Source organism: Aquila chrysaetos, chromosome Z (assembly GCF_900496995.4).
Source record: "Aquila chrysaetos chrysaetos chromosome Z, bAquChr1.4, whole genome shotgun sequence".
Taxonomy (NCBI): domain Eukaryota; kingdom Metazoa; phylum Chordata; class Aves; order Accipitriformes; family Accipitridae; genus Aquila; species Aquila chrysaetos.
Window position 1 is genome coordinate 13,501,082 of NC_044030.1, and position 20,655 is coordinate 13,521,736.

The 20,655-nt window shown below is 38.3% G+C and overlaps 1 protein-coding gene across 1 annotated transcript; it reads right to left on the bottom strand.

Annotated features, from left to right (window-relative positions):
- Positions 1 to 977: 977 nt before the first annotated feature.
- On the bottom strand, positions 978 to 20,626 carry CAAP1 (caspase activity and apoptosis inhibitor 1). The gene is made up of 6 exons (XM_030003411.2): positions 20,406 to 20,626; positions 19,085 to 19,285; positions 17,467 to 17,551; positions 16,376 to 16,451; positions 8,123 to 8,196; positions 978 to 2,079 (listed from the first exon to the last, which is right to left on the bottom strand). Exons 1-6 carry the CDS (start codon positions 20,535 to 20,537, stop codon positions 1,736 to 1,738), a joined length of 912 nt encoding a protein of 303 aa, XP_029859271.1. The 5' UTR covers positions 20,538 to 20,626; the 3' UTR covers positions 978 to 1,735.
- Positions 20,627 to 20,655: the final 29 nt, after the last annotated feature.

Sequence of the window (20,655 nt, forward strand, 5' to 3'; positions counted from 1 at the left end):
TTGCCATGGATAACTGATTACAGTCAGGTAAAATTTACTCAGATCACTGCCATCATTTAGTGAACTCACACTGCAATTTTCTCAGCTGTACTTAATGAAGGTTTTAGTTTATAATCAAATTGACACTGAACTATTTTGCTACCATTTTACTCATAATACTGTTGATTCTAGAGGAAATCAATCATACTTTAAGAAATACATAAAAAGCTTTCTACTAAAGACAATGCACTTGACTAACAATAAAGAAAGGTAAAAGGGTAGAAAATGGGTTAAAAGGAAAGGGGGGAAAAGAAAGGGAAAAAAGACAATAGAGGGAAAAAAGGAAAGAAAAAAAAGGAAGGAGAAAAAGAAAATTATAAAACTTGCAAGAGAATTCAAGACACAGTATTTGAATAGAAAAACGTCTGCAGTAGTATTGCAAAATAGCACATGGAAATTTTCTATGCTACTGTTGCAAAGTATCTAATTTGCTTTCTAAGTAACAATCAAGGGAAAATCAGGAGTAACCATATATAATACATCATTTTACTTAACAAGGACCACATTCGTAAACTTCATACCTTAAAAAAAATCCATTTGTGTGTGTGTGTATGTAAATACACACACAAATATTTTAATATGCATTTGATTAGGAGCTATCTATAAACCCAGCACTAATTCTAAACAAAATCAGAATTATTTTAATTGTTGGAAGAAATCATAGCAGGAAAACTAATCCTATAATACAATTTACTTACAAAGAAATACCCTTCAAATGGATTAAAGTATAATTATTATTTTAAAATCTTATATAATAAATAAATTAAATGCCTTTTATGAAAAAACATTTATACTGAAATTAGGTGGATTTTCCCATTTATAAAGAACATGAATTGACTACATCAGTTAAATGTTAAAAACTCAAGGTCTTCAAAATAGTCTGATTTACTGCATTGCCCTAAATATTATGCCAAATATTCAACAAAAAAGCTTTATAGTCAGGAAAAAACTCTGTTTTCTTTATTTCAGTTATGACACAGAAGATTATCAGTGGAGAAGAGTGACAAAAACACATGACCAACAGTATAAAAACTCTGGTATTTGTCACTTTCAGGCACTTTTAAAACCCTGAAAATAACATGGTTCGACTGTTTATTTGAAATGAAAAAAACCCTCCCTTCAGGAATTCAACTTTCTAAAAATTAAGTATGCTTTTAAGTGAATCATCATTCGTTTTAACTAGAACAGCTACATTATGAGAGCCCCAAGGAGAAATAAGCAATCTCACATCCCATCACAGACTGCTGAAGGCAGTCACACGACGGAAGACCTCTTCAAAATGGTATTTTTAATGAAGTACATATAAATCAAGTTTCTCAAGTAGTTTAACAAGTTCCTAATAAATAAAACAGCTGGTAATTTCTAACCATGGGATTATAAATAACTTGATTCTTCTAACCCTTCTGGAAGGCACCAGGTTCCTGGCATAGCTCTATATGTTGTGTGACTCCTTGAGGAGATAACTCAGCACAGAGAGACTTGATCTCAGTGAAGCATCAAACTACTGTTTGTGCATGTCATGGAAGCAGCACACTAAAGGCAATGAAATCAACTATCAATGGCTTAAGCCACGGGTCAGGATACACAATAAGGTTTGAATGAGGAATGTCATACCCAACCCAAATATACTTTAGCACTGAAGAGAACAGACATCACATCCTTCAAAACAAATACTGAAAATTAAATCTAAACAATCTCAGAGCTGTTTTTTTATATCACCAGCTTTCATCAGAGCCTTAATAGCTCTAGCCCTCATCTCAAGCTCCAGAAGCTCCAGCTGCTGTGCTGATGGCTGAACATCTTCTGACGGAGGAACGGCTAAGGTTGCTGCTTTGGGCTCCTTTGGGCTGGACTCTGCCAACCCCAGAATCTCATTCACGCTTTTCTCAATATCCTTCTCAAGGTCATCTATCTGACTGGCTCCACTTCTGACAGTGTTTTCTTGCCCATCTGGGCCATCTTCTTCATTGCATGGGCCTTCTATGTCACTATCATATGCATCTGCATTTATGCTGAGGACATCACTATCTTCTCCCTTGCCTGTAACACAAATGTAACAATCATATAGTTGCCTAACAGAACCATTTTTCTTTCAACTTACAAAATTGCTTCTTCTTAAAGTGTTTCTCTGTAGATTAAGAGCAACAAAAAGATCTGTGAATTTAAGACAATTCCTGTTCTTTCTCTCCTCCAACTTTTAAGGCTGATCTAATTTAGACAAGTGTTAATGCATTTTTATGCCAATTTAGAAGAACATGCAGTATAGCAAAGCAGCACTACCAGCAAAATTTATTCCATCCTATGGAGTTATATGATATATTTTCCTAATTAAAATATCATAAGGTTTTATATCATGAGGAAGCCTCTGCAGTGCAAAATTGATTATTGTTTATTATCTTTAAAGTAAACTTTGTTTTCAAAATACAGTTTTTAAAATGACCCTTTAAAACTATTTTATGTATTTTAAAAGGAGTGGGACACTACAGCCAGGCACAGTACTAAAAATTAATAGAAACTCCACTTACTAGTGCAACTATTCAGAATCTATCACAAGTATTTCAGACGTATTTAACTCAGTAAAAACATGGAGAAAGTTATGGCAGTGGCTTTTAATGCTGGCTAAAAGTTGGAGTTTATTTAAAAAAAAAATAAATTGGAAAAGGCAGTGCAACAAAATAAAAGTCTAACAGAACCTGAGTAACTGTTCTTACAATTTGTCTACAGAGAGACTATTGCTTTTGACACATTGGCCTCAGAAATTATTAGTCCTTCTCCAACCTCTGTAACTGTGGAAACTTACAGCAGGATTGGTTCCTGCTTAAAATGAACAATTTATAGTCAGATGATGGTAGTTACTGATTCTAATGCCTTTATAATTCCTTTTGGTAGTATCACTATCCAAAGGTATGGCTGTGTTCAAGATCTATGGGTTTGAAATACATGTAATTTCTTACCATGAAGGTTCAAAGAAAGTTTACGTTCATATGTAAGCTACTTTAGTCTATAATGATCTTCTATATACCAAAAATATTCTTTATTTAATACATATTCAGACAGTATTGCAAACCTGTTTTTTTTTAACGTTCTTTAATTCTCCTTTAAAAATATGGGAGAGCATGAAGACAAGGGAGCCGAACTCTTCTCAGTACTGCACACTGACAGGACTAGTGGCAATGGGCAAAAATTGAAACACAGGAAATTCCACCTGAACACATGTAAAAACTTCTTTACTGTGAGGGTGGTCAAACACCGGAGGAGGTTTCCCAGAAAGGCTGTGGAGTCTCCATCCTCACACATATTCAAAACTCAACAGCATGTGGTCCTGAGCAACCTGCTCCGGCTGACCTGCTTGAGCACAGGCATTGCGTTTGATGATCTCAAAACAGTAAATCTAACCTAAACAATTCTGTAACTCTCTGACTCTTAAAGTTAGTATGTTGACATCTGGCTTTAAAAGGCTCCCTTTCACCAAACTGTTAATTTTTATTTTTTTTTTAATTGCTAGTTTCATGCATCCATACTTTTGGTTCCTGAACCTCAAATCTGCAGGGCTAAAAGTACTGATTTGCAAGGACTGCTCAACAACAAAACAACCAATATATTGGAAACCCAAGCAAGTACTTCCTCTGTGAATTGCTCTTTTTTAATATTAGGTAATCAACATCTTACTGACATTCAAACTACAAAAAAACCTCCCCACATTGATAATGCAGTCTAACACAGCAGGGACCTATGATTTTAATACCCTGAACTAATTCTCTTCTGTCCTGGTTTTAGTCGTGATAGAGTTAATTTTCTTTCTAGTTGCTGGTATGGTGTTGTGTTTTGGATTCACTGATGTTTTCAGTTGTTGCTAAGTAGCATTTAGACTAAGTTAAGGAGTTTTCAGCTTCTCATGCCCAGCCAGCAAGAAGGCTGGAGGGGCACAAGAATTTGGGAGGGGACGCAGCTGGGACAGCTGACCCAAACGCACCAAAAAGGTATTCCATACCATGTGACCTCATGCCCAGTATATAAACTGGGGGAGTTGGCCTGGAGGTGTGGATCACTGCTTGGGAACTAACTGGGTGTCCATTGGGAAGCTGTGAGCAATTGCATTGTGCATCACTTGTTTTGTATATTCCAATACTTTTATTATTATTGTCCTTTTATTATCATTATTATTATAATTATTAGTTTCTTCCTTTCTGTTCCATTAAACTGTTCTTATCTCAACCCACAAGTTCTATTTTTTTTTTTTTCCTGATTCTCTCCCCCAATCCCACTGGAGCAGGAGCAGAGTGAGTGAGCAGCTGCGTGGTGCCTATTTACCAGCTGGGGTTAAACCACAACATCTTCCTATCACTGGCTTTTTTGATCAAGATGCTCACATTTAATACTTTACTGTTGGAAAACTTCTGAAAGTATTTTGTTAATAATTCTTCTCAATCAGAATGTTCCTTTGACATGGGTTTCAGATCCAATACAAACAATTCTCTCCACTTTCAAAAAAGAATAAAGCATCTTTGAAACGACATTTTTAGAAATCTGTTTTACACTATTAATGTTTCAGTGTCTCTTATTATACAGGAAAGATTTAAAAATGCAACAAAAAGAATGTGAGACTTTTCTTGAAAACACAAGTGTGAAGTGCAAAAAAATCCCCATCCACATAGAGATTTGTATTTTCTTCTTAAGTTTTTGTGCAACCCCTTCAAGCTAGGTTGAAGTTCTGTACAAAGCTTAGCAGTAGAGTATGGATTAGAAAAATTAAATTGTTCCTTGTTCAGAATCAGTTTAATCAACAAACCTTAAAAGAGACCACTTTTACTTTTAAACGAAAAACAAATAAGGTTTTAGAAAAATATTACTCTTTTTTAAAACATTTTTAAATGCCTGTTGGTACATGCATGTGTTCGGTTTTAATTCATTAGCAGTGCAGAAGAACCTTAGGAAAGATCTATTTTTCTTGGGGTTTATGACATTCCTGCTATCCTGAGGGTGTGGAAAAAAAAAAAATCAATACTGACTACTAAGAAAGCTATAAATGCGCTTTCTGTGCTTAAAACAAACAAAAAAACAAGGGGAAGAAAGGCGGGAATAGGGGGGGGAACGGGGGGGGGGGAACTGGGGGGAAATTTTTTTTTTTTCTGGTCAAAAAAAATCTCATAGGTTTTATAAACAACAGTAACATTTTAAAACTAACTCCAGGGATTTTATTGATTCAGGATTAAAGATTTTCTTACTATATACACTTAAAAAAAGATATTCAGATATTCACTCCTGATCACAGGCTATGATTTGTCACAGCATTTAAGTCCCAATTTAGGAATATTGCATGTTACTCTGACATGCACTCCTGATTTAGGATCTTACATAGTTATCGATCAAGTACCTAACAACACCGGTTTACTGTATTGCAAACACAGGCCATCCTACTGGTAAATACAGCATACATGGGAACATATATAGCTAATGTATGTGGCACCTCCAACATTCTAATCAAAGCTGACAAGAAAGCAAATTCAACTCTCATAAGCGTACGATAAGCCATATAGATGAAGTTTAGAGAGAACTTTTGATCTTTGTTTTTTGTAAGATAAATCAGAATTTGCAAGCAATAAAAACTGAAAGTCTAAAACATAAATGATTCTGAAGCTATAAAAAAATCCTCCTCACAGCAGTGTGTATAAAAAGTATTCATAAGAAAAGAACATACCAGGGCCTTCTTCAATCCTAAGTAGTTTTGCCCTGTTCCTACTGTGACAGTAACTTCAAGATTAGTGTTTCAGTTTCAGATGCAATTTTACCTGCTTCTCATACTATCAAATCAACTTAGAACACTGTCTTTTCAACTTTACCTTACAAGACACAAAGTATGTGAAAGATCAAAAGAAATGGGAATCAACAGGATTAAGAAGTGGAAATTCTTCTATCTTGCTGCATGGCATCAGTCAGTATTTACTTAACATTCTGCTCAACCAAGCAGCATTCCATGGATCAAAAAAATAGGTGCATCAATGGATCATAGTTCAAATGGTCTTTATCTTGACCCGTAAGTTTTTCTCGCTTTTGCTCTTCTGATCTCCGCCACCCCACTGCAGGAGGAGTAACTGAGTGGCTGGTGGGTGCTATTGCTGGCTGGTGTCAATCCACCACAGGATTCCTTTTAGTATTGGTCACATATTAAGCAGAAACAAAATATTAGAAGTCATTCATGTCTGTCCCAGAATTAGTATGGACCAGGAAGCAGGGCAAAGCTGCCTTGGGTTCCTATTCAGAATTTGGAGCCTCTAAAACTGTATAATATAGTGTTCATATAAGCTCATTCGCCTACAGATGTTTAATTAGCTGATGGCTTTACTTCCCTCTTTTGCAGTTGTAATTTTACCCAGTAGTAAAGATCATGGTTGGCATTTCTCATTATTTTTTTCATTTTGTTAACTTCTACTTCTTCCTTCAGCTACAGTTGTGAAATTAATTTTAGCATACTTAATTGTGTTTTTTAATTTTATTTTATTCACTTTTGCTTATCCTCTCATTCTCTTTTTTCTTCCCATAGCATCACAGACTGCAGTTCAGCAGATTGATGAGAGTTATATTTTTAAATTTATATTGATATTCTCAAAAGCTCTTTAAAGCTAACATCTTGAGTGGAGCCACTGTTATAGCCCAAAGCCATCATGATATTCTGGTTGATTAAGTCATAAAAAACAACAATGAAACAACCACCTGCAACAGTCATCAAGTCCCTTTGATAACACGGAAGTGAAAGAGATCTGCAGGAAATCTGTCTGTTCTAAGGTCACTTCATATAGTACAACAAGCAACATTTAAAGCATTCCTCACAAAGCCATAGCAACCTGCTCCTAAAAGTTTTAATGCTTTTATTATGAGTCTTTCCTCCTCCGTTTAATTCCCCTCACTAGTAACTTCAGAAAAAAACATGTTTCAAAAAGTTATTCCAAGAGACATCTTTTAGACAACATTCTCAATTGGGAAATAGGAGTTGCAGGAAGCAGATAATGTTAGATCTTTGCAGAAGAGAAATATAGCTTCCAAGAATTTGCAACATTCTTTGATTGGAAAAGCTATTTCCGATGTTACTGCATACAGATAGTCCAAATGAAAATAAACAGACAGACAGAAAAACCTACAATTCTAGTGCTTCATGCACAAAAATACTGGCAGTAGTTATATGGTGCCGATTGAATGATTGGAATAAAATAAATACTGCTGCAGGTTAAGAAAACGGTTTCCTTATGCAGCAGGTACTCAAATGTGCATCACTAACTTACCTGCTTTTGCGTTTTCTATTCTGCCAATCACTGTAGTACCTGAATGTCTCACCCACTATATTTTAGCATTTAAAAAGAGAAAATATACAAGACAAAATGTTCATCCTCAGAGATTCAAAGACTTGAGTGTGTACTTCCACTGGCACTGACTTCAAGTAAAATATGCTAGTTATCAGGAGTGGTGGGTGTTAAGCACCATTCCATTGGACCCCAGCTCTGCACAATCAAAGCAAGCAAGGTATCATATACCAAGACTGAACAAAATGATTAAATTACAAACAGTCCTTTGGCAAACAATCATCACAATGGATTTCGATGAATGTCAAAACAGAGTACTGTAGTCTCTTATGATCATCTCAAAAGAAAGTAAAACTGGCTCTCGAAGAATTCAGCAAATGGTAATAGCAGTATTATCAATCACCTATATACCAAGAAATTGAAATGACTGAAGATCCTCTTCAGCTGAAAAACTACATGAGAGCCAAATGAGCCTTGCAAGAGCTTCAGTCATGTTCCAGAACCTAAACTAGCAAACTCTGAAGAGCTGCAGTTTTCTTCTAGCCACAAAAAAACTCTCCAATATCACAGAATTAAGAGGCCAAAGTTCCTAAAATGTCGTCTTCAATGCTCCCCTCTCCTTTTCTGGAATGGGGCTCACGGGACAGGTTATAACCCTACACAGCTGATTTCTAAGAGGTTGCTTCTCTGTGATTGCAGCTACCATTCAAAAGAGAGTTATCAGTTATCTAGAATTAGTCACTGCCCAACATCAAGAAAACAAAATTTCAGCTTTCTCCACTACATACCTTGTTTTGATTCCTGACCTTCCAGCTTGCTGTCTTCTCTGAGAGAAGAAGTAGAGTCTATACTGTTGTCCTGTCTGGAAACAAAGACAACTACATATTAATCTACATCTTTAACAATTCAAGAGAACTTTTCCAGGAAACATTTACTTTAACTAAAGAAGTTATGTGCTGATAGGCCAACAGGCCAGCTACAGTATGAATAAAGGCAAAAGGAACATAAAGGAACATACAGAGTGCTAATCTAAGCGCTTGAGAATGAGCTTTTTTTTTTTTTTTTTGCTTTGCCTAGCAATACACAAGGATAAAATATTTCCACTACACCTTTCCGAATAACAATCCTCACTGGTAGCTCCTCCCTAATATGGGGAGCTTTTCTCTAAAACTCAGAATAAATTGTCACACAGTTAAACAATTTGAAAAAAAATAGTTTCAGTTGCATTCAAATACTATTTACTGTTTTATTTTGAAATTAACAAGTATTTTCATGAAGTTACAATCACCTCACCACCATCCACCTCTCCTACATCACAATCTCAGTTTCATAAGGAGACATTTTTTAAAATGAAACGCAACTCAACTGTTAAATTGTATTCAGTATCTGCATTTCTTTATTTCTTCCATTGCAAGATTTCTACCGTTGACCTGTAAGGTTTCAACTGCTTTATACAAGGGATGAGGAAGAGATACTTTTGTGTAATGTTCATGTCCTTAACACATTTCGTATATACTAGTTATACAAACTGTAAAAATACTGTGAAATATACAGGAAGAAGGAAGGCAGCAGGACCCAGAATCACAGGAAGAGTTCAATTGCCATGTTTAGTGAGCATTTTGACAGTAGAATTGCCAATTTCCTACCCTGAATGTCAGTGCGCCATTGGTTTCATACATATTAATATGGAATCAATGTAACTATCCTGCCTGTGGGAGCTAAACAGCACTATAAAAAGGATAGCAGTATTCTGGTATCACAGATGTAACTATAATGACTTTAACAACTTGTTTTTCAGTAATGGCCTGAAGGCTCTTCCTAAAATTGAATACAGATCTATTTTCCCCATGCTCTCAAAGATATGGGTTTTTTTCAGATGTCCAATAGCTATTTCAGGAAGGAGAATACTGTTATACTTCTAGCCACCTTGGTCTGAGAGACAGTTATTTTGACTGCTATTTCCTTTTCTGTAGTAACAAAGGTTACAAATGAGTAGAATCTTCTGTTTCTCCCGCTTTTTGTACCCATTGCAAGGTAGATGTGTAAGGTAGCATGCAATAATTAAGGAGAATGTGTAGCTGTTGTCATATGCAGGCAGCACCTGAAAAAAGATTTAAGTGTTGTGCCCCTTAAGTAAGGAAAGAGAAATGTACTGTCCGAAGCCATTATAATAAAACAGGAATAGACTATTTACTCTGATGCATTTTTCTCAGAACTCAGTGGTATTTATCCTTTCAGTTTGCTTTCCTACTTGGTCAACTCAAGAAGTATTCTCCCAACCTTTTAATTCCTGTTGGACTTTCCACTCCCAGGCAGGGCTGATAGAGAAGGAATGGATACAAACTAGATTTTCAAATGGCTATGCTAAGTGGTAAGTTCTGTATACATGGCTAATCCCTTCAGAAAATTATTTAAACTGTGCCTCTTCACAAACAAAGAGAGTTTGCTCATTTATTTTCTATTCCAGTCATCAGTCTTGTGGCTGGTGTTGGCCAGAGCTGTTGAAATATGGATTACAGCCCTCACCTGCTAGATGTAAAATAAGCCCAGGAATTCAACAAATAACATTAGGTCTGCTGTATGTGATGGTTTAGACATGTTAACCAGAGTCTCAAACTTTCTGCTGTCATGGGAGAAAAGGAACACCAGACAACATGACATTACCATGTTCAATTTAAGTGGATTGACCAGAGGACAGGCTGTGAGGAAAAGTTTTGCACTCATACATACACCCATACGGTCAGAGTTAACTGAAACCCACCCCAATTACCACTCCAGCGAGCCTGCACAGCCTAGCCCAGGGGAAACAGCCTCTCAGCGCCAGGCTCTGGGCCGCCACTTAGGACCAAAGCCTAACTGGTCCTCTGCTTTGAGACAGTGCCAGACTCCTGGGTAGCAACATTTCCCCACCCACCTCTATTACTGAGTGGGGTTAGGCCAGATGCTAGCACAGACCACCAGCTAAATCTGTCCATGATGCTGTCACAGCAAACCTTCTCAGAAATTTCAGGTTTTGCTCTCCTGCCACTTGCCAAGGCTTATCACACTCAGGTCTCCTTTGTATTGTCCTGTCCACTAGGTTATGCTACATAAAAAGAAATTATCGACTGAAAAAAATCACACATCAAAACTTGTTGTAAAGTTTCCTCCTGTTGCCTTGACACTATCACTGATTACAGCAAAACCACATTCCTTTAAAGACTACCTACTGTCAGCAAAAAAGTTTTTAGAACCCAAAAGTACTTATACAGCACGTTCTACTCTTTCAGAATTGATTGGATTGGACTGTATTGCTGGTGAACCTCCACTACTTCATTTCATAGGTGGGCACTTTGCACCATCTTGTGGCCAAGCAGAAGCATTTCACGGTTCAGTTTCCCTCTCAACTTGTTAACCTTGTTTAATTTGTTTGTTAGTAAGAAATATTTTTCTCCTAATTACCTATACTGCAGTATAGATTTAAGAAAGGGTAGCACATCATCATGTCTCCAAACAACGGGACCAGAGATATGCTAATCTAAAATTAGGGGACAGTATACAAATTTAATACCCTCTTCCTTCAGGCCATGCTAGTACATGACCACAGTAATTTGGAGCTCCCTCTTTTTACCAGTCTTTAAAGACACTTCTCCCTCAGGATGACAGTTAAGTTCAAAGTCAGTCTTCCAAGAGATAAACTCAGCTTTTTTTTTTGTTTGTTTTAATAGAACAACATTTGCACAGTATGTTCCTTTCAGCAAAAAGAAGCTAACCATTGCATTTTGTTGGTGACAAATGCTGTAAATTTCAATTTGCCCTATGCTAGCTTTTCATGTTGGCATGCTCCACATTAGTGCAATGCTTACCTCAGCTTATGCACATGGCTTCTGTACAGAACCTATTACTTTCAGGAATCTGCATAGCTATCAAAGAAATCTGGGTTTGAGGGCGATTTGGTACCACAACTCCAGCAGATTTATGAAGAGTGAGGTAAGACAGCAGCACAGGTTAGGAAAAGGGTTACGGTCAGAGGAGTGGATGGCTAAGGATTAAGACAATAGCACTGCAATACTGGTGGCTCGGATTCCAAGTTTCAGTAGTAACTGGGGTTGGAGACCAGGAGGAAAAGTTTTGTGACAGAAAAATATCTTCATGTACTGGACTAGAAGACAGCCTGACAACATGAGATACAGTCGTGCTGATACTTTCCTTACAGGGTTTTTAATTGTTAAGAAACATTTACCTAAATCTCTGGAGTGAGGCTTCAGATCAGTACCTCTGCTACTCTTGACATAAAGATGATGTACCTTCCTAAATTAAAATCTGCCTTTGCAGTTCCAAGCCTAAAAAAAATGTTTCTAGAAGTCCCAAGTCCTTGTAAGCTTCCAGCAAATTTTTGTTCCCAGGGTAGTTTTCCATGACAAATAAGAACTAAAATAATTAACAGTAAGCAATTTAAAAAAAAAAAGGAAAAAAGTCCTTATGAAGTAGCACTCCTCAGGAAAGGTATCCCAAGTGACAGATGCTAATCAAATAGTTTAATGAGCTGACAAAAGGCCCATCAGTCCAATTACAGGTGAAGTTTGAGGACACCACAAGAACAGAAGATAGCGAAAAGATGCGAAATGCTATGTATCTGTTCATTGACTCACATAGCCTATTCTTCCAGTGATTCCAAATGGTGAAGGTAACCAAATTGTCCTAGAGGGGTAAATATCAGATGGCAATTGCATGCTTGTGAACAGCCCAGCACCCAGGAGCAAAACATGTTAAAACAAGGCAAGCCTTTAAACTGCTAGCCTTCCTAAAACAAAACAAGCAAAAACTGCACTCACGACTGCAAAGCTGTAAAAAGCCTATAAAACTCTTGAAAGAGCAAATACTAAACCACAAATTTTCACACAGTGAAAAATAAGCACATTTGATTTTGAAAGCAAAGATCATTTATTCACATTATACACATGAACATATGATCACTATAATGATATTAGCATGCTTGGTTTTTTAATACATGTGTTATTACTACGGCAAATAATTTACTTTCAGTCCTTCTGTTGGAGGGTATTTAAAGAGCCAGTTCAGGGAACAGGAAAGAAATAGCTCAAGAACATGCTAATATCTTTTGAGTGAGATGGGAAGAAAGCCTGCTTGGTTTGCAGGACATTAATTGGCTAACTCCTTTCAATTAAATATGTCATTTAGTTGGAAGCTTGGCATACAGTAATTCTCTTGGTTTAACGGTATTCCACTGCAGACAGTAACACAGAAACAGTAACAAAAATCTGAGAACTGCATAGTCAAAAAATCTACACAGAGCTCACAAGTAATGAAGTGTATCTATTGTAATAGCAATTTCCAGCTGTTGGCAAACACAGGCCCTGCTTCTTCAGTTCTTCTGCATGCTTATTCTAGGATTTCTAGTGTTTAAATCAGAAGAAGTTGGTGACAAAATAAGAGCAAGTGTTTGACATGCTAATGGAAGCATGTGAAGCTTTTACAGAGCTGAAATTTAGGAAAAGCCTCAGGACTTCCTGTTCTGGTGGCAGAATGAGGATAGGTACATCAGAAAAAGGAAGGTTCAGTTTACGATTAAAGGTACAATACCATCCAAAAGCTTCAGATAAAGATCTGAATTTTGCAATCTTCCCTGTACCTGGACAAACTTCTCTAAACCCCTGATACTCTTAGACAGTAGACAGGAAACAGGTCTTTAGAGACATCTAAGTATTTGCCTATTTTGGGGAAAAAAAAGACACAGTACAAACTATACCCTTCTAAGAAAGCCTGTGTATTTTGGTACACTTGTAATTTCTTCAGATGTATTGATTTAAGCTTTCTTTTCTATTGATATATGGACATTGCTGAAGGTATAAGTTTATCAATTTCTTTTTTTAAAGGAACAAGGATGTAAGAAAAACCATGATGTTTCCAATCAGTAAATTTTTGACTAGAGTAAGACTTGCTATTCACATTTTCTCTTCCCACATCTATGTGTCCATGAAAACAACTAAGACAAGTCAGATCTCAACCAAAGAAGCTTTAATGTTGCATCACTAACAGAATGCAGAAAAAAGTAGCCATTTATAAGAAAACAACAAGTAATGAAGACAAACTAGGAAGAACTAACAGTGAGAATATAAACAAACAAACTGCTTTTTTCATTCTGAGAAGCCTTTTCTCAGGGCAAACAAATTCACCCATTTAAACTGAGATGATAATTAAAAACATATTAAAGATTATAGACAACCAAAGCTTAGCTTAGCAATGCAGCTTTCACTGTTTCTCCACTGTTGCATCTTTAGCCTCCCTGCGTACTGAGTTGTTGCTGTTCTGGCTGAAACATAAGTTTTCTGAAGTTTTGCAAACTTGTTTTTATACTTATTTACACACAGGTTGCAAAAACATTAACCTAAATGCCCAAAGATTAGACCTATTTGGTAAAAAGAACTTGTGACATTTTACAGTTTTAAAAGCATAATATTGCTCTACTTACTAAGCACAGGGCTTAATGATAAAGATAAACCCTTAATGTTCCTCATTTCACCTCTTCCTAACCCGTTATTTCTCTATCATCCCAACAGCTTTCGATTTTTGTTTTTTGTTAAAGCTAACACACAGCTGAACCTACGAGCCAAGGTTCTAAGATAGCACCCCTGTGTGTAGCATACCATTTTTTAATCCACTGCATTAAAAGGAGAAGAAAAGCCACAATTCCTACATCAACATGTCTTACCCGGCCAGTCTGGAGGAGCCTGAAATATTAAAGTACCAGGATGGAGATAGAGATAACAAGAACCAGGGGCACCTCAACCATTCTGTTCAAAGGCAGCAATCTGCTCTGTAACTCTGACCAACATCTCTCAGTTTCTTCTACTTTTTTAAAAACACAATTTCTTCTTGATTTTGCTTTCAGTTACTGCTCACATCTTTCTCATCAGGTGACCTAGCTTTGTCAACTTTTGGTAACTGCAGCAATGGTTAAGGAACTTGGTCAGTTTTAATTCTGCTGTACTTCAACACAGCTATGAGAAAGGGTACACAACACCAACTCACTTTGGTTTACTCACCACTTATGCCTGAAATATTATCTGTACAGTGTAAAAACAGTAGATTTTGAAATTGCAATTTAGATCCTATAGATGTTGTTTTCCCGAAACTTTCCTACTTGCCATGGGCAAATGGGTTGTTAAGTGTCTTCAGATACGCGCTAGTTAAAAAATGGTAAATCCTGCTTGCCTTCCTTATTTTGTTGTTTTATTCATTAACTGACAATAACAATTTCCTCTGCTTAGGTTTTTACCAGCTCAAATCATTACTTTATTTGCATATAAGCAAGACTTTACTCAACCTACTGTAGCTGACGGTCATAAATACATGTCTCAACAGTAGCTCTGAAATACCTTGCAGCCACAGAACTACCTCCCTGAAATCTAGCAGCACTAATTCTGCCATACCTCTTTTAGATGAAGAGCATTTCATGTATTTTGCAACAGTAAAAAGCTTGTGAATTAGGTCTTTAAAAAAAACCATGTAATTTCTCCAGACATAGAAATCCTGGGGCATTTTTCATGGTTTCCTTAGCCAACAATTTTGTCTTCTCATTCTATTCAGAAGTTTCCTGGCAAAACATCAATCACTTAGACTCCTTTATGTAAAAAGACCTGATATTTAGTGTATTTTGTAGTTTTTGAAATTTTTATTTTGCTTTTTTAAATAGCAATCAGAGGGCAATATCCAAAATAAGAAAATTAATCCACATAAATGGGTGCACTGACACCATTCACAGATCATGTAGGCAACAAATAGCAAAGGGGAGGATACAGTCACAGACCAGCTCTACATGGAACTCTAGAAGAAATAGTGCCAGAGGATATTAAAAAACTGTATCACATGAGAACAACTGAAACATCACTTAACTTAGTATCACTCCATTTTCTAGTATATTTGTATGATGTATGATGAGATGTGATCAAAGAAAATTACTTCATTCAGTAACTTCATAACTTGTTCTGAATCAAAGACAGGATCAGAAACCAGGTCTCTGAAATCAAAAATACCGACGAGAATGTGAAATTTTGATTACTATCACTACTTTTCCCATCCATTTGTTCCCATTTAGTAGGTCTAGATGAACTAACCAAACCAGCAACTAAGAGGTACTTTAATCTGCCCAACACTGGTGTATTGTCTCAGAAGTTTATTAAGTTTGTGTACTAAATCTGCAGACCAGCTGTATCAGGTTAGCAACGAAAACAGGAAAGCTTTTTATTTTGTCTTCTACAAGCAAGTTACTCATAAAATTCAATACATTATGGGTGATAACTAGCAACTTTCTTTTCCCCTTCACTCCTTCCATGGAAACTGTCAGAAAGAGTTCACCCATTCAATATAGAAGTGACTTAGTAATATACTACACAAGACCTGTCTTTAAAAAAACAGACAAGTATTTTAAGAAAAGGTTAAAAAGTGTTGGCCTTTACAAAACTGACAGATGCCACCCTAAAAATAAGAAACCAGAAGTCTCTGTTCTTGAAACTCTAGCCATTCTACAGCATCCCTAACAGAGAACACGGGAACAGGTGAGTGTCAGTGCTGCCTCAACCGAGGCAGGAATGAATGACCAGAAAGAAGAGAGGAAGAGAAGAGATACATCTCAGCTGAATTGAAAATACACTTACACAATTCACTGACCCAAGTGGGAATGGGTTACTCAATCTGCTTTAGCTCACTCAAAGAGGGTTAACCTAAATCATATAACTTCACTTCTGCTGCAGGCTAGGAGTGTGCACATGTTCAATTACCACAACTCAACTGATGAGTGGCAACACCATTATGAAACCCAGTTATGTGCTCAAGACACATTTAATGTTACAAAGTGACAAAGTCACATTTATAAGTTCAGTGCTTGCTAGCAGTCACAGCTTATGATCATTCTACTAAAGTAAGCACATAATTAAGGATATAGCAATTGGTTCTGTCAACATTACATTTGATAATTTCTCATGAAAAATCCCTGTATTGTTCAGTATTCTTAAATTTTAAATGTTTTGTCTTTTACTCACTGACTGACTGATTCACCTCCAGTCTTGTCTCCTTCATCTGCCTCCTCGTCAGTATCAGAATCAGCTCCAATCTTGCCTAGGTATACAGTTTCAAACATGAAAATTTAGGCAGGTTATATAATTAATGCTACACAGTTAGGCTTACTCTTAACGGTTAACTCTATTGCAATCAGCAGGAGAGGGTTTTTTTCCAAGTTAAAGCAGATGTTCTAAACATTAGACTTAGTCAAAACCCAAAACCTTCGTTTTTGAGCTTCCTGCTAGCCACGTGGTTGCCTTTTTTCAGTTCCACTGTACTATAAAAAAAACCAGAATAACTATTGCTAGTATAACACTATAGGCACTAAAATAAAGCACAGGAGACAGAATTAATAGAAGGTACTCTGCAGTGTTCAAGATTTGAAGAGTTCCACTTAATTGAGAAGACAGCAATAAGTTTACAAATAAATTCTACAGCCCTTAAATATCAAGTGGAAGTTCAGTAAGATACTGAAAAGCTAGAATGTCGTATCCTTAATCAAAGTTCATGAACTATGTGCCTCAGCAGAACAGAGGGATCCACCAAGAATCCTTTAACTACACCGAATACTCCAGTGCAATTGCTCATACAATTGAACTGGTATTGCAGTATGTCAGACCTTCCCTGCAGAGAACCAGGAGGCAACTTAATGTCAGTTTACCTAAAGTAACAGATTTCAAACAATTCAAACTACACTCCCAGCTTTGTTTTTTCCACCAAGTCAAAATCTTTGTTCTTAGTTTGGGTACTAAGGAAAAGGAGCTTATACCACCGTTTTCTGAATGTGTCCTTAATAGCTTCTACATCAATGGATGTTTTCATCCAAGCTTAAAAGATCAAAACCAGCATGTGTGTGTATATATATATATACACACACACACACATACTATATATACTGTCAGCACATGTACATATGTAATACTAATACATATGTATGCTAATATATATACACACTAATATATACTTACTAGTGTGTGTATATATGTGTATTAGTAGCTAGAAACTGAGTGAAAATCCAGTTTAGAGGCAGACTATTCTCTGGTATACAGTAGTGCTTAAGTTTCATTCATACCTTCAAGTATCTTCAACAGTTTTTTTTCAGATAACAGCTCCAACTGCTCCAAGCAAAGCCTTTTGATTTCGTCCATGGAACAGTTCTAAGAAGACAAATAAGACAGACCACAAGCTACTAAAAATTTCTGAGGACAGAGTAATTATGAACAGTAAGTAGCACTCCAACTGCACTGAATAAAGGGTTAATTCAGACTGCAAGTCCCTTCCCTATTCTGACCTGCAGTGATGCACCTGCTGAAGAACAGCAAGTAGGTGTTTCAGTTTTGACAACTACCAGAAACAGTGTGTGTTTTTTTTCTGAAAAATTAAGCAATACACACTATCAGTTACGTGACCTATGGCTTGGAGTTTTCACTGCAGCTGCAACACTTGAGCAGCAGAAATACTCGGCCATACATGTGAAGCATGGAACAGCAAACAACTGTAGCCCTGATTACTCCTAACTCTCCATCACTTGGGAGCAGGTGGATTAAATAATTAAGCCTGCAAAGATCAGAGCCAACTGCTGAATCCAAGTTCACCAACTGAAGCAAACACTGCTATTGACAACACACCAACAGTTGTATATCATAATAAAGAAAACATAAAAAATATGTAAATTGTGATCCATTTCTATGCTTGATACATACCACACACTGCCACAGATTTTATGGGTATTCCAGTTACCCTCACATCTTTCATACTACTTGGTGTCATCTTGGTGAAATAAAGTGATAACTTCACACTTTCAAATGAACTATGATACCCCATACAAGTACCAAAATCAGGAAGTGCTGAACTTATTGTAACATTCACAACTGTACTGTAGGTTTGGTTCTACATGACTAGGCAGCTTCCTTTCAAACTCAGTGATGCCTTTGCCTCCAGCTTCTCCAGACCTCTTTTCTTCTCCCAGAGGTGAGAAATGGATGAGACTGTATGCCATTCACTACATGTATAAAATTAAGAACTCCTGCCTCACTTACTTTAATAGTATAACTCAAAGATAAAAATTAAAGACAAAGATTTTTAAACTATTAACAAACATCACACAAATAGCATTTCTTCTTCTGTACAGGCTGCTAGCCTAATTTATTTTTACCAAGTCCTGCAGTTCACAAGCCCCAAAAAGCATATGTTCTAAGCCAGTAAAGCTCTAGCTATACTACCACTAAAGTCCACAGAAGTTACAGCTTCAGAAGCTGTTTATTAAGAAGGGGGTTTACTGCCTTATCTCAGACATTAATTTAATACCATACAAAGAAATTCAGCTGACACAAACAGAAACCAAACTTTTATTAACAAATCAGCATAGTTATTAGTGAACAACACTACTGAATTTACTCCATGCAATTATGAAACTTCTTTTGCGTTTAACTAACCAGTACGGACAGACGGTGTAAAAATAAGCAGCCTGCAGTTCAGCAATGGCTGAGGAGTGCAAAAAGGACTAAACTGGAATAACTATATCAAATCTCAAAAAAGTCTCACTTTCAGAGACTCAACGTAATCTTCCTTTAAGAAATAACAGGCAGCTTTTAAGCTGGAAGTCCACTACACTTGAGAGATAAATGTGCTTTGTTACACAAGCATTCAAGCTCGGAAAAAGTATATAAATGGTAAGTGTATTTCAGTACCTTTAAAATATCAGGCAGCATCTTCTGTAGTTTTTTCTCCCCTATGACACAGAAACACTGTTGAAGCATTTCTTTTTTGTCCGCGATGTAGAAACTGACAGGTTTGAGTGACACACTGAGATCTAATCCTCCTTCTTCTATATCACTGGGTTGTTCAGCTTCTTCCACTTTTTCTCCAGATAGTACATTGCATTTTGCTTCCTAAAATCAAGGAAGGCAAGTACAATTTTCACATTTTCTAGTGAACTAGAGAAGAAGGAAACTTACAGCTTCATCTGCACTTGCAATAGTTTTCCCTTCATAATCGCACAGTATATCTTAAGGCAGACTTCCGGGCTGCCAAATAGTGTATTAGTTTGAAAGGCAGCTGCATTACAGAAGCTACATTTTTAGTTACTGAAGCCATTCTTATGCTAGGGGAAATTTTAAAAGCCTCAAGAGGCAAAAAGTACTTTTAAATATTAACCAGAAAACATTATCTGCAAATAGCTAGCTGCTGCCTATACATGAAAGCATGCTTTAAGGCTGAAGAAATCCGTCTCTCTGATTTGCTGTGCAATTAAATCACTAATGTCATAGCCTACAGATACCCTCCTAAGAAAGAAATGGGCACACACTTCCCCGTGCGGCACAGTCTTCCGAGAATAAAAGCGGGCTTCGTATCAGAAGACCTATCTTCCACGCATCAGTTAGAAAAGCACCCAGCTGGAAACACATTTTGACAGGCCCACCGTTCACTCAGGAGCGCGTGTCACGCGGAATTGTGTACTCGCGCACCAGCACCTCCTAGAACAGACCCACAGCCCTGCTAGCAGGAGCACCACGACCGCGGCCACCTCCGAGCTCGTGCCCCGCACCTCTCACACGCGGGGAGACACAGACCGGCCTCCCCGCGGGGCACCAGGCCACTGCCCGTCCTCGCCGGGGGTCCCTGTGCTGCCCACCTCCCCGCGCTGCCCGTCCGGGATTCCCCCCCACCCCCGCACAGCCGCACGCTGACAAGCTTCGCCCCAGCGTGACCGGCCCTCCCTCCCTCCGCCTGCGCCGCGGCTCCGGACCGGAGCCAGCCGCGGCCAGCCGGCCGGGAAGCGGCCACTGCCGCCTGCCCCCCGCCCCCGGCCCTCCCCGCAGCCGCCCCACGGCCGTGACAGCGGCCAGGGCCAGGCCTCGCCCGCCGGGGCGCCACGGGAGGCGGGGACGGGGGGAGTGGGGGGACGGGTGGCGCCCCAGGAGGCGCGGGCGCGCCCAAGCACCCGTCCCGCCGAGGCGGGAGCGGGGGAAGCAGCGGCCGGCCGCCCCTCTTCCTTCCTTCCCGCGCTACCTCCAGGGCACCGTAGCTGGACTCCGTGCTCCGCCGCTTCCTCTCGCTACCACCCGGCCCCGAGGCTCCCTCCGGACAGCAGGAACGCGAGCGGCGCCGCTTCTTCTCCTTCGAGGACTTCCTGCCCGGCATCGCCCCGCCGGCGCCCGCCGCTGCCCGCCGGCCAGGCCCGCGCCCAGGGCGAGGCGTGCTTCCGGCTGAGCCCTGATAGGCCGCCTGGAGACGGGGCACCACCCCTTCCGGCGAGGAG

Coding starts and splice junctions, on each gene's coding strand:
- CAAP1 (XM_030003411.2), bottom strand. CDS start 20,537: ATGCCGGGCAGGAAGTCCTCGAAGGAGAAGAAGCGGCGCCGCTCGCGT. Junction 19,286..20,405: donor CCAGCTACGGTGCCCTGGAG/GTAGCGCGGGAA, acceptor CCTTGATTTTAG/GAAGCAAAATGCAATGTACT. Junction 16,452..17,466: donor ACTGTTGAAGATACTTGAAG/GTATGAATGAAA, acceptor CTGTATACCTAG/GCAAGATTGGAGCTGATTCT.